We start from the raw sequence: 14590 nt of genomic DNA, 5'->3' as shown, positions 1-14590 counted from the left end.
GCAGGAGACAACCCCTCAAAGAGGTCAGTTAAATCCCTCCAGACAGGCTCTCCTGGCCTGGGTCAGTGTCTGGGTGACCTACCTGTCCCACCTGGACGTGGGTGTCCTCTATGGAGTGGGAGTATCCCTTGATCAGCTGTTTCATCTGCCTCAGGTGGGCCTCCTCGATGTCCTGGAACTTCTGTACAGAGGACGAGAACACAACAATGGTGTTCAGACACCAAGATGGGTCCTAATTACAGCAAACTACCCCAAAGCACAACAAAATGCTACTCAAAATACCCACAAAACGCTAGCGCAAACTACCGCAAAGTGCAGTTAAGTGGTAAGAAATAAACCAAAAGAACCCAAAGACCAGAGGCAACTGTACAGGAAGAGAACCAGGTACAGACCAGAGGCAACTGTACAGGAAGAGAACCAGGTACAGACCAGAGGCAACTGTACAGGAAGAGAACCAGGTACAGACCAGAGCAGTGGAGTATAATAGAGGTCCCATCCCAGGTAATAACCAGGTACTAATCACAACACTGCATGTGGGCTAGAGTAATAGCTTGAAAGAACAGGTCATTTCCCCCATCATGGTCTGGGCTGTAGTCTTCATGAAATCCCACCGAGCTCTCTCCTCTTCACTCATTATCAGGGACAGATCTCCCATTGTAGCTATTAACAGGTAATTGGTCACCAGGATTCCAGTCATCATTTAAAAAACAAATATAGCACCGTTCATTCGGTTTGTTGAGGGTTTCCTTGGAAACTGTGCAGGTAGCCATGGAGACGTGTTCATTGTGAACAAAAACGGTTTGTTAACTTAAGGGAACCCCAAGATTGAGTGTGTCTAAGTAACCCGCCCCAGGCCCAGTGGACTGACTGACCTGGGCTGATTCGCTCATCTTCTGCTCGAAGTCTCCTCCCACGCGGTTATACTTCTCTATACACACAGCAAACGACTCGGCAGCTTTCTTAGACTTCATCTCCACCTAGTGAGAGATAGGGGACGATTATAGACTTCATCTCCACCTTATATGAACGAGAGACGATTATAGACTTCATTCCACCTATTGAGAGATAGGGACTATATAGACTTCATCTCCACCTAGTGAGAGAAGGGGACGATTATAGACTCATCTCACCCTAGTGAGAATAGGGGACGATTATAGACTTCATCTCACTAGTGAGAGAGAGGGGACGATTATAGACTTTCATCTCCACCTAGTGAGAGAAGGGACGATTATAGACTTCATCTCCCATAGTGAGAGAGAGGGACGATTATAGACTTCATCTCCACCTAGTGAGAGAGAGGGACGATTATAGACTTCATCTCCACCTAGTGAGAGAGAGGGGACGATTATAACTTCATCTCCACCTAGTGAGAGAGAGGGGACGATTATAGACTTCATCTCCACCTAGTGAGAGAGAGGGGACGATATAAACTTCATCTCCACCTAGTGAGAGAGAGGGACGATTATAGATTCATCTCCACCTAGTGAGAGAGAGGGACGATAGACTTCATCTCCACCTAGTGAGAGAGAGGGACGATTATAGACTTCATCTCCACCTAGTGAGAGAGAGGGGACGATTATAGACTTCATCTCCGACCTATGAGAGAGAGGGGACGATTATAGACTTCATCTCCACCTAGTGAGAAGGGGACGATTATAACTTATTCTCCACCTAGTGAAGATAAGGGGACGATTATAGACTTCATCTCCACCTAGGATGAGAGAGGGGACGATTAAGACTTCATCTCCACCAGTGAAGAGAGGGACGATTATAGACTTCATCTCCCCTAGTAGAGAGAGGGACATTATAGACTCATCTCCCCTAGTGAGAGATAGGGGACGATTATAGACTTCATCTCCGACCTAGTGAGAGATAGGGACGATTATAGACTTCATCTCCACCTAGTAGAGAGAGGGGACGATTATAGACCTTCATCTCCACCTAGTGGAGAGGGCATTAAGACTATCTCCACTAGTGGAGAGAGGGACGATTATAGACTTCATCTCCGCCTAGTGAGAGATAGGGACTTATGAGACTTCATCTCCACCTAGTGAGAGAAGGACGATTATAACTCATCTCCACCTAGTGAGAGAGGGGACGATTATAAGACTTCATCTCCACCTATGAGAGAGAGGGACGATTATAGACTTCATCTCCACCTAGTGAGAGATAGGGACGATTATAGATTCATCTCCACCTATGAGAGAGAGGGGACGATTATAGACTTCATCTCCACTAGTGAAGATAGGGACGATTATAGACTTCATCTCCACCTAGTGAGAGATAGGGACGATTATAGACTCATCTCCACCTAGTGAGAGAGAGGGGACATATAGACTTCATCTCCACCTAGTGAGAGATAGGGACGATTATAGACTTCATCTCCACCTAGTGAGAGATAGGGACGATATACTTCATCTCACCTAGTAGAGATAGGGGACATATAGACTCATCTCCACCTAGTGAGAGATAGGGACGATTATAGACTTCATCTCCACTAGTAGAGAATAGGGACGATTATAGACTTCATCTCCACCTAGTGAAGAGAGAGGGACGATATAGACTTCATCTCCACTAGTGAGAGGAGGGGACGATTATAGACTTCATCTCCACCTAGTGAGATAGGGGACGATTATAGACTTCATCTCCACCTAGTGAAGATAGGGGACGATTATAGACTTCATCTCCGCCTAGTGAGAGAAGGGGACGATTATAGACTTCATCTCCGCTAGTGAGAGAGAGGGACGATTATAGACTCATCTCCACCTAGTGAGAAGAGGGGACGATTATAGACTTCATCTCCACCTAGTGAGAGATAGGGACGATTATAGACTTCACTCCGCACCTAGTGAGAGAGGGGACGATTATAACTTCATCTCCACCTAGTGATGAGATAGGGGACGATATAGATTCATCTCCACCTAGTGAGAGAGAGGGACGATTATAGACTTCATCTCCGCCTAGTGAGAGAGAGGGACGATATAGACTTCATCTCCACCTAGTGAGAGAGAGGGGACGATTATAGACTTCATCTCCACCTAGAGTGAGAGAGAACGATTATAGACTTCATCTCCGCCTAGTAGAGAGATAGGGACGATTATAGACTTCATCTCCACCTAGTGAGAGAGAGGACGATTATAGACTTCATCTCCACCTAGTGAGAGATAGGAATATAGACTTCATCTCCACCTAGTGAGAGATAGGGGACGATTATAGACTTCATCTCCACCTAGTGAGAGAGAGGACGATTATAGACTTCATCTCCACCTAGTGAGAGAGAGGGACGATTATAGACTTCATCTCCACCTAGTGAAGAGAGAAGGGGACGATTATAACTTCATCTCCGCTAGTGAGAGATAGGGACGATTATAGACTCTCATCTCCGCCTAGTGAGAGAGAGGGACGATTATAGACTTCATCTCGCCTAGTGAGAGATAGGGGACGATTATAGACTTCATCTCCACCTAGTGTGAGAGAGGGGACGATTATAGACTTTCATCTCCACCTAATGAGAGAGAGGGGACGATTATAGACTTTCATCTCCACCTAGTGAGAGAGAGGGACGATTATAGACTTCATCTCCGCCTAGTGAGAGATAGGGGACGATATAACTTCATCTCCACCTAGTGAGAGAGAGGGACAGATTATAGACTTCATCTCCACCTAGTGAGAGAGAGGGACGATTATAACCTTCATCTCCACCAGGAGAAGAGGGACGATTATAGACTTCATCTCCACCTTAGTGAGAGAGAGGGACGATTATAGACTTCATCTCCACCTAGTGAGAGAGAGGGGACATTATAGACTTACCCACCTAGTGAGAGAGAGGGGACGATTATAGACTTCATCTCCACCTAGTGAGAGAGAGGGGACGATTATAGACTCATCTCCCGCCTAGTGAAGAGAGGGGACGATTATAGACTTCATCTCCACCTAGTGAGAGAGAGGGACGATTATAGACTTCATCTCCACTAGTGAGAGAAGGGGACGATTATAGACTTCATCTCACCTAGTGAGAGAGAGGGACGATTATAACTTCATCCGCCTATGAGAGATACGGGGACGATTATAGACTCATCTCGCCTAGTAGAGATAGGGACGATTATTACTTCATCTCCGCCTAGTGAGAGATAGGGGACGATTATAGACTTCATCTCCGCCTAGTGAGAGATAGGGACGATTATAGACTTCAATCTCCGCCTAGTGAGAGATAGGGACGATTATAGACTTCATCCGCCTAGTGAGGAGACACTGGGAGATTTATAGACTTCCTCCAGTCATTACTGGAACCTTTATTCATCTGGTGAGTCATCATTGAGAACAAAGATCTGCTATAATAATCACAACCTTGTTCAACTGTCTATCTTATTCAGTGTACTTTCAGCAACTACTCATTAAACGTAAGGCACCCTGTGCTTCATTTAACAGTTTATACAGCTATACTGTATTATACCGAATGTGTTCATTGATGCCTAGTGACAGACCTTCTCCAGTTCTTTCTGGGGAGCTCCCTCTTTCCTCAATGCGTCCAGCTCAATACATTGGCGTGGTATCCCTCCTCGGACTTCTGGAGTGACCACTCTGCACCTGGACGGCCTGAACAGCCTCCAGGGTCCCCACCTGCTCCTCCTTTGTCTGTTGAGAAACACACCATGCACATATTATTAAAATGGTCATATATATTTAAGCAATAAGGCCCAGGGGGGTGTGGTATATGGCCAATATACCACGGCTAAGGGCAGCTCTTACGCACGACGCAACGTGGAGTGCCTGGAGACAGCCCTTAGCCGTGGTATATTGGCCATATATCAAACCCCGTGGCGCCTTATTGCTATTATAAACTGGTTACCAACATAATTACAGCAGAAGTAAATTGATGTTCTCATACCCGTTGTATACGGTCTGATATACCATGGCTTTCAGCAAATCAGCATTCAGGGCTCAAACCACCCAGTTTATAATATAATATAGTGAATGATGTGGGGGATAGAGGGGTCGTGATCATAGAAAGATATGGTGAGAAGTGTTACCTTGCGGTGAACTTTGACCTGCTCGTCACCATACTTGTTGATGTCCCGGATGAGGTCATTCATCTTACGCATCAGCTCCAAGTGGCAGAGAGCCAGCTTGTCTGATGACACCCGGAACAAGTCCCACATAGGAGCAAACGTCCTGAGGGACACAGAGCAATATGTCACCTACAGTACAAGGTCCTAACACCAACATCGTGTTTTTTTTAAATCTAATAATCACATACATTAACAGATGCGATTTCATACATTTTGTTTGAATGGTAATGACATTAAAGTGAATCTTTATGGTGCATTTCTAGAGTTAAACAAACCATAGACCCTGGCCTGCTATGACCCAGTAAACCATAGACCCGGGCCTGCTATGACCCAGTAAACCATAGACCCTGGCCTGCTATGACCCAGTAAACCATAGACCCTGGCCTGCCTATGACCCAGTAAACCATAGACCCTGGCCTGCTATGACCCAGTAAACCATAGACCCTGGCCTGCTATGACCCAGTAAACCATAGACCCTGGCCAAGAGAATCAAACCATACAGACAAACTCCTATAAATCCTCTAGGTACCCTGCCAGCATATGAAACAGTTGATTTCATTTTAAACTGAGATGTTGATGGCAAGAGTTCTCATATACTCACCCTAGTGGGCTTCCATTGCTTGCCATTTTGGCCAGTTTGCTCATGGACTTGGAGTAGGTCTCCTCGATGGCAGCCCTGAGAACCACAGATAGATCAAGATATTCCTGTTGAGCCTGTGGCTGGTCAGTAACCAACCAGGCAGAGTGATGGTCTATGCATTCTCAGCATTGGAAATCCAACTACAGATGGATCTAAACTCGTCCCCTTCCGGCTCACACAAAACAACTGCATATCTTACTAGCATAATGTCATATTATCATGTACAGAGCATAATAAAGCACAAACCTAAAGGCATAAACAACCAGGCAAAGGGAAAATAAATATTTAGCTTCAATACTCTGTAAATGTTGCCCTGACCCAAATGTAAATAATAAAATGGCCTCATTTCTGCAGGAGGAACATACAACTTTAATACCCATCTGTAGCACCCACGGAGAAGAAAGTAGATCAGTATGTCTGGGGGGTAACAACCCCCTCCCACCCTGACACGGAAAGAGCAATGTAATAAACAAACAAATCAGTGCAGTTTCACAGGCCTCCGGCAAGAGACATCTCTTTATGGAGAAGAAGCACCTTGGAGATGGGTAGTTAGGCCTACAAAGGGCTAGAATACATGACATTCAACGTTTAGATACATAGAACATCCAGATTGAGAAAGAGCTCCTCTGCACTGAGCGTGGGGAATCAATCAGCTCAATGGGTTGCTTACTCTGTCTGTCATGAGGGAGACACAGCTTCCCTGCAATGTCTTCTTTCATTTCCTGACTGACACTTTGTTCTCTCCAAGTAGATAACTGCATTTCCTTCCTTCTGTGGGGAATGTGCAGTGGTTCAGATCTTATGAATAAAAGTCAGGACTATGACATTGGTCTGACAGTGCAGGTTGTTGTCTTCCCCTCTGGGGAGAAAAGCCCTGTAAGGCCCAGGCTTAAATACTACAATGAGTGTTCAACTTCCAGCTAATTGACTCATTAACAGACTGAATAAAGACAGACGACTTCTGGGAAAACAATCCAGGAGGAGGATTATTCAGACTGACATGTTACCGGAGCTGAGTGCCCAGATAACAGGCAAAAACACAGCTACTGCAAGTGTGTGTGTATATTTGTATAGTAAGACAGGGAGCTCCTTGTCTTGAGGGCCGTGTCTTGTATTGCGTGAGAGTATATGTGTCTCTCTTAACACTCCCATGTGCTGGCCTGAGTTCAAATACAGCCCAGCTATGTGGATTAGAACGCAGGGGAAACTGATGGAGCCGTTCCTCTGCACTAAGACTATGAAAGGAAACGACAAGGCCCTGTAGCCACTATTGGAATCAGTCTTTTTAAAAAGGCAAAGTTCAAAACATTTATGAACGTTTCGAAAAATGACTTTTTCAAATGGATGGATGAGTTGAAAGACAAACTGATTAAGAAACATCACTCCCACGTCACTTATGTACCACCTCTCCGGAACATCCCAGCCCAAACAACACCTCACCTCTCCGGAACATCCCAGCCCAAACAACACCTCACCTCTCCGGAACATCCCAGCCCAAACACCTCACCTCTCACGGACAAACTCTGCCAGCTCTTTGGTAGCAATCTGTCCATGCTTCATGTTGTGGTACAACACGTCAAACCCTGCATTCTTCTCCCCCTGCAAAAACACAGACAACACCTTGGGTGAGTAACAGAATTAGACTGTACTGCATCTCTATGGGATTTAGAGATCCCTCAATATGAAAGATGTGACACATAGCAGGCGATGGCAGACAAACCTACGACCCCAGGAAATAGATGTTTTTCTCATTTAAATCCACTCAACACTTCTCTGTTACTTATTCATTGAGGACCCTTGGAGCATAGTAGCATTGAACACAAATCAACACAAACAAAACAAATACTGTTTTCTTTCATCATGACCTTTAAATATTGTGGATGTGGATGTTTCTCTTGTTGTTAAGCAACCAGAACCAAGGTTGACACAGGGTTGGAGAAAACAGAAATGCCTTTATCTGGCCAACAGAAGTATGCCTGGGAGCTGGTGATGACAAACACAACTCATGTTGTTTTCTTCCATGACCTTTAATACTGTGGCTGTCTTCTTGTTTCGCTCAGTGGGGAACAACAAGCAATCATGACACTGGTTAAAGGAAACAAACATACATGTTTCATAGACAGGCCGACTGCAAGCCAAGTTGTTCTTCAGAAATGTCATTTTCATAGGCCGAAGAAGTCTTTCCACAGGGTCGATGCAAATGTCAGATCTATTGTTCTACAATAGCATTAAATCAGAATTTCCATTGACCCAAAGTGTGCAGAAGCTTTCTCCTTTTGTCTTCCTGCACCTTAGCAGCCTTGTGCAGATTTCGTCAAGACTGGCATAAGGAAGGCAATGTGAACTAGAAGTTTAAATAAGGATTCCCTTCCTACAGACAATACAAAGAAAAAAAAAAAAAGAGTCATCACATAACAGCAGAGTTAACAGAGGCAGCGTTAAAAATAGCCTGTTCCTTGAAGCCCCCACTTTGATGTCAACAGCGGGGCTGTTGTGTAGGCTGTCCTGACGGGCAGGCGGATGCACCTCAACACTAGAAATACCCTGCTAGAGAGGGACACACTTTTCCCAACTAGCAGGGGAATGGCTGGAATGCCAAGGTTCCCAGAGAGAGGCTAGGAGCAGGCCAACACCACAACCACCCTCAGTTACAGACACCAAACACACACAGACACTAAACAAACAGACAAACACAATCGTTGCTTTGAGACGTCGGTCTACTCAGGCAGGAGAGTGGTGATGGGCTGATGGCCTCAGCAGGGTTCAAAGTAAGGCGGTGCGGTCTGGTACGCCACCCCAGCAAAATAAATAGTGGAGGTACACGGTACCGGTAAAATATGAGCGTATCACAATAATTAAAACAAAATGTCAAGAAAACGGTAGGCTGTTACACTACTATTTATCATTACCGCATGTCAGAGGCATGAAAAACAGGTGGTATAGCTCCAAAATGTGATGTGGTTTGACGAGAACACTGACATTTTGCCGAGGCAGAGAAGTGTGGGCGACACAGAGACGCGTGCGGACAGCAATGGACACTTAAATTCTGGCCTAATGACAATCGCCAAAGGTCATTACACTTGTTGGTGTTTTGTGTAACAGATGTCTGTTTCCGTTCACCACTGTTTAGAAGATATGTTGTGAGTGGATGAACGTGCGCTGGGAAACCTAGTAAAGGAGCCCTTTGAAGTGATTGTTTTATAAATCAGATGAAAACATCATGACTGGTTGTGTTTATGCCACAATTTTTTAAAAGTTACCTTTCAAATCTTTATGACTAGGCCCACAGAGATCCTATTGAATTAATAGGGATTCTAGATGTAATACATAGAGGTCCCGTACCAGGAAGAAATGACATCTACTTTCATCCCTGGTTCAAACCCATTTGATTAGTTACCTACAGACATGCAGTCAGTGGTGTAAAGTACTTAAGTAAAAATACTTTAAAGTACTACTTAAGTACTTTTTTGGGGTATCTGTACTTTACTACTCATATTTTTGACTACTTTTACTTCACTACGTTCCAAAAGAAAATAAATGTACTTTTTACCCAAAAGTACTCATTACATGTTGAATGCTTAGCAGGACAGGAAAATGATCCAATTTATGCACTTATCAAGGGAACACGTGGTCATCCCTACTGCCTCTGATCTGCCAGACTCACTAAACACAAATGCATCTTTTGTAAATTGTCTGAGTGTTGGAGTGTGCCCCTGGCTATCCGTACATAAAAAAATAAAAAATAAAGTGCTTAATAAGGAATTTGAAATGATTTATACTTTTACTTTTGATACTTAAGTATATTTTAGCAATTACATTTACTTTTTATACCAAAGTATATTTACAACCAAATACTTTTACTCAAGTAGTATTTTACTGTTACTTGAGTAACTTTCTATTAAGGTATCTATACTTTTACTCAAGTATGACAATTGGGTACTTTTTCCAACACTGCATACAGTACACTAGTTAATGCAGAGATTTTAATTCACATGTGATTCTCCAATACCTTTCCTTCTCTATGGAAGTGAAATTATGCCATAGTCTTTGTCCATCCCTGTCTCCCATCTGCACCCAGAGGAAGGTGACCTGCCCTGCTCAGCCCTAAACACACAGCAGGTATATAGTTCCCTTCACTATGCTAACCTCTCTGACTAGGTGCTGTCCCCCCCGTGTGAATGCCACACACAATCTAAAACATAGCCTACAGTATTATCATATAAGGCATTGGTGATCATTAAAACATATTAGCAAATGGCCAAATGAAAGTTGAAAACAAAGCAACAAGGATATTCAATCACCGGGTCCCAAGCAGTCATCCATGCAGTGAATGTAATGATGAGTGACAGGTGATTTTCAGAAAAGGAACCCCAAACAAACAATACATAAAGCTACTACTGTTCAAGTCAGTCCAACTGACAAATAACTTCTCTGTAAAAGGAGCTAAAAGACACACCAAGGCCTTAGTCAGCTAGACAATAAAGGCTTATTTCACAAAAACACAATAGCCTAATCTAAAGAGTCAGGCCTAATTCCCATTTCTGGTCTCAATCGAAGCTGACAATTATGGACACATTTGTGCTTTAGAAATTAGTATGAACATTATTTTATCAGCTAATGAAAACAAGAGGTACATTTAATATGGTGTCTAGGCTTTATGAACAACTCCTATAACACCGTTGTGTTTCCTGAAAGGAGAAATAACGGCTGGCTAAATCGGGACTCCCTAAAAACACAATACAAGTGACTATTTGAAGCAGGTTAGGAGAGCATTTTCGCTAACCCTAACCCGTTTTCTAACCTTAACCTAATTATCCTAACCAGCTGTTCATTCTCCCACCCTGGTATGACAAAGTCGTAGCTGTATCGAAGTGGCATGTTCCTCAGGTAACAGACACAGTGGGCGAGACGTATGACAGCTCTTTCATTAATGTGACAGACAGGTTTGTTTGTGTATGTATGTTTCGAGGTGTCAGTATCGTACCCTAAAAGAAACGTATAATCCAAAGACGTCCTAAGAGTTAAATCCATGACTAGAATGATGAATTATAGCTAAACCCATCATGTTCCATCTGAGATCATTCATCACACAGACCTGTTTCATATTCCACACCATGACCAGCGGTCATTGACAGTTATTGTTCGATCTGATTTATGCAGCTCCCCTAAGAAAGTTTTGCTCATGCAAGAGAGAGCTCATTACAATGACAATGTGATCTGTGGGAGACGAGAGGAGCGACAGAGGGTCTGTGTGGAGGCACCCAGACAACTCAACTTTCTCACCATGGCTGAGATTCATTAGTACTCCATGCAACACAGAGCAGCATCGTCTGTCAGTCCAGTCAGGTCAGGTAACGCCCAGGTTCATGTTTTACAGGTATTAGCTACAGTCGTTGTTTAACATATCACTGGACCCATCTGTTTCTCCTGAGGAGCAGGGTGCCCCTTGGGAGGTTTGGGGAGGGGGTCTGCTCACTCACTCCTTCCATAACACCCTAAACTCTCACCCAGCGAGCAGTGCTCCCACATCTAGCAGCCTCCCCTCTCTCTCTCCCTCCCTGCCTGCCCACTGCAGTTAGCCAACCAATACTTGCTGCCCCATTTCATCTTTGTAATGTGCAGCGCGGCCAGCTAACGACTCTCACTTGATTCAAATTAGAAGTATCCCTGGCTTTCCCCCTCAGGCATGAACAAAGCTAATTACTGTACAAACGAGGCCTGGGATGCTCCTTTAAACGGTGTGCTGGAAGGCAGGCCTCATTGGGAACTGGCGTGGTTAAATAAAGAAGCCGTGTCTGGATTTCCCTGCTAGAGCGTGTCCGGCTTAATTAGGTAAGTGTGGTTACCTCCTTGGCCAGTTACAAGAGTTGTGGTTGAACGCCAGTGTAGTGCTGCACTATGGGCAGCAGGTTCTGTGGCCAGAGTAGCAGCAAGTAGCAGTGGCGTGGTGAGGGGATCCGGTGTCGGAGGACATTCGTGGGCTGGGGTGGGGGGGGGGGGGGGGGGCACATGTGAAACCTGGCACACAGTAACAGAACGTCTGTCCCTCTCTCACTGGTCAGCAGAATAAACAACCCTGCCTTCCAATCCATTGATCAACAACTCCATCAGGCCTGGCTAGTGGAGGACATTTCAAATCAATCAAATGTATTTATAAAGCCCTTTTCACGTCAGCCGATGTCAAAGTGCTATACATTTCCTATCCGATTTTCAGAGTTGTATATAATATGTGGTATGACATGACATAGTAGGCCTATATGGTATGACAATGATAACATAGTTGGATAGACCCAGGTTAGTATCCGTGGAAAGAGAACGTCTAACTGACTCATTGAGGTTTTGTGCTTACGGGCAATCCCACGGAAGAGTGTCAGCAGCACCCCTAGTATCTCAGCACACCACTTCCACATCTGCCTCACTGAGTCCCCAAAACAACCCATCACCTACACTAGTTGATACCTGGTCCATAGCGCCTGGGAGAGACCAGCAGTGTCCCTGTGTAGAACTACTCTCTGGACATCACTTTATGCTGAGATCAGATCACAGCACCGGTCCCTGTCCCTGATTAATGCCACACTGATTAATGGCTTCAGTGCCCCATTGGGCCGCAGGTGAGGGAATGGAGCCCAGCGGTACACGTGAGACCCTGAGCTTAGGACTAGCCCATGACAGAGACTGAGCACAATGCACACACACACACACACACAAACACACCGCAGTCCACGCTCATGCTTCTATTACCATCACCAGAACACTTGCATCTGGCCTCAGGAACCTGAAGGCAAAATCCCTGAAATGTCTCTATGTAACGGTACAGTAAACCACTATCCTGCTGCCATTAATCCAATTTAGCAGAGCAAAGAACATTTCCAGATAGAGAGAGAGAGATAGTGGGTCCTCTGGTAACATTCCTGCCCATCCGTCTCTGCCACTGGGTTTACATCCGTCCGCTCCGGACCTTAGAGCCCAGTGAGTCCCAGAGACACAACCAGGCACAAATTGACAAGGGAAGAGCAGAGGCAACACTGGGTTCATTCTGCTGATGAATGATTGGTTGGGTATAATTCACCTAGGAGAGCAGGGCCCATTTCCTGGAACAGACAGACAGTGTGCCTTGATGAGGCCTAGCAGAGAACTATATAAAAAGACATGGATGATTCATCCAACACACAGTCCTGCTAGAATTCCTAATGGTAGTGCATTAGTGGGCCTTCAGGTTTCTGGAGCAACGGACTGAACGGACCGTTCTTTGGTAAAAAGGAGAAATTAAAGGATTCATGGTGTTCAATGCGAGAGCACCCATTCAGCCATTTCAAAGGGGAATTGGATATCAGGGGCATTAACATGTCTGTTTTGGGATCAGTGGCGATTTTAGCATGTAAATCTTGGTGGGGCAAACTCAATTATTATTTAGATTTTTTTTAATGCATGCCAGCAAAGCAATTACACAACACAAACAATATATAAAACGGTGCCCAAACTGTTAGGGCCTACATAAAGCTGTTCCAACAGCAGAGCATTCTTTTCAGCAACATGAAGTGAATCCTTACCACCGCTACACCTGGTTATCAGCGGAGCCTTGTCCGGCAACGGAACAGTTCATTCAGCCTCATTTACTGCGTTTAAAAAAAATCATAGCTGAAATGTCTGACTTGTTTAAAACTTCTTATGGCTACAATCCCGTTAACGGGATCGATATGACAACAGCCAGTGAAAGTGCAGGGCGCCAAATTCAAACAACAGAAATCTCATAATTAAAATTCCTCAAGCATACAAGTATTTCACACCATTTTAAAGATACACTTCTTGTTAATCCCACCACAGTGTCCGATTTCAAAAAGGCTTTACAGCGAAAGCACCACAAACGATTATGATAGGTCACCGCAAAATCACAGAAAAACACAGCCATTTTTCCAGCCAAAGACAGGAGTCACAAAAAGCAGAAATAGAGATAAAATGAATCACTAACCTTTGATGATCTTCATCAGATGCCACTCATAGGACTTCATGTTACACAATACATATGTTTTATTCGATAAAGTTCATATTTATATCCAAAAACCTCAGTTTACATTGGCGCCATGTTCAGAAATGCCTCCAAAATATCCGGAGAAATTGCAGAGAGCCACATCAAATAACAMAAATACTCATCATAAACTTTGATGAAAGATACATGTTTTACATAGAATTAAAGATAAACTTGTTCTTAATGCAACCGCTGTATCAGATTTCAAAAAAGCTTTACGGCAAAAGCACAACATTCAATAATCTGAGAACAGAGTTCAGCCACAAAAGGAAGCCATACAGTTACCCGCCAAATTGTGGAGTCAACAAAGTCATAAATAGCATTATAAATCTTCACTTACCTTTGCTGATCTTCGTCGGAATGCACTCCCAGGACTCCCACAAGAAATGTTTGTTTTGTTCGGTAATGTCCATCATTTATGTCCAAAGAGCTACTTTTGTTAGCGTGTTTGGTAAACAAATCCAAAGTCACGAAGCGCGTTCACTAAAAGCAGACGAAATGTCAAAAAGTTCCGTAACAGTCAGTAGAAACATGTCAAACGATGTATTGAATCAATCTTTAGGATGTTTTTAACATAAATCTTCAATAATGTTCCAACCGGAGAATTCCATTGTCTTCAGAAGTGCGATGGAACAGAGCGCGTGAACGCGCATGGTCAGCTCATGATAGACCTTACTCATTCCCGTCTCCTTCGGCCCCACTTCACAGTAGAAGCATCAAACAAGCTTATACAGACTGTTTACATCTACTGGAAGCCGTAGGAAGTGCAAACTGACCCATTGAAAACCTACAAACCTCAGATTTCCCACTTCCTGGTTGGATTTTTTTTCTCAGGTTTTTGCCTGCCATATGAGT

The 14590-nt window shown here is 44.2% G+C and overlaps 1 protein-coding gene across 1 annotated transcript in view; it reads right to left on the bottom strand.

Moving 5' to 3' along the window:
* The window catches only part of LOC111972154 (F-BAR domain only protein 1-like), a 40876-nt gene that overhangs the window by 9408 nt on the left and 16878 nt on the right, over nucleotides 1–14590 (bottom strand). The window contains 8 exon segments of the mRNA XM_070446133.1: nucleotides 83–181; nucleotides 873–977; nucleotides 4485–4543; nucleotides 4546–4572; nucleotides 4575–4635; nucleotides 5031–5172; nucleotides 5671–5745; nucleotides 7217–7308. Coding sequence (XP_070302234.1) covers nucleotides 83–181; nucleotides 873–977; nucleotides 4485–4543; nucleotides 4546–4572; nucleotides 4575–4635; nucleotides 5031–5172; nucleotides 5671–5745; nucleotides 7217–7308 — 660 coding nt within the window.

The sequence above is a fragment of the Salvelinus sp. IW2-2015 genome, linkage group LG13, assembly GCF_002910315.2.
Source record: "Salvelinus sp. IW2-2015 linkage group LG13, ASM291031v2, whole genome shotgun sequence".
NCBI lineage: Eukaryota > Metazoa > Chordata > Actinopteri > Salmoniformes > Salmonidae > Salvelinus > Salvelinus sp. IW2-2015.
The sequence above is the reverse complement of the archived record's forward strand: the minus strand, read 5'-3'. Positions and strand labels throughout refer to the sequence as shown.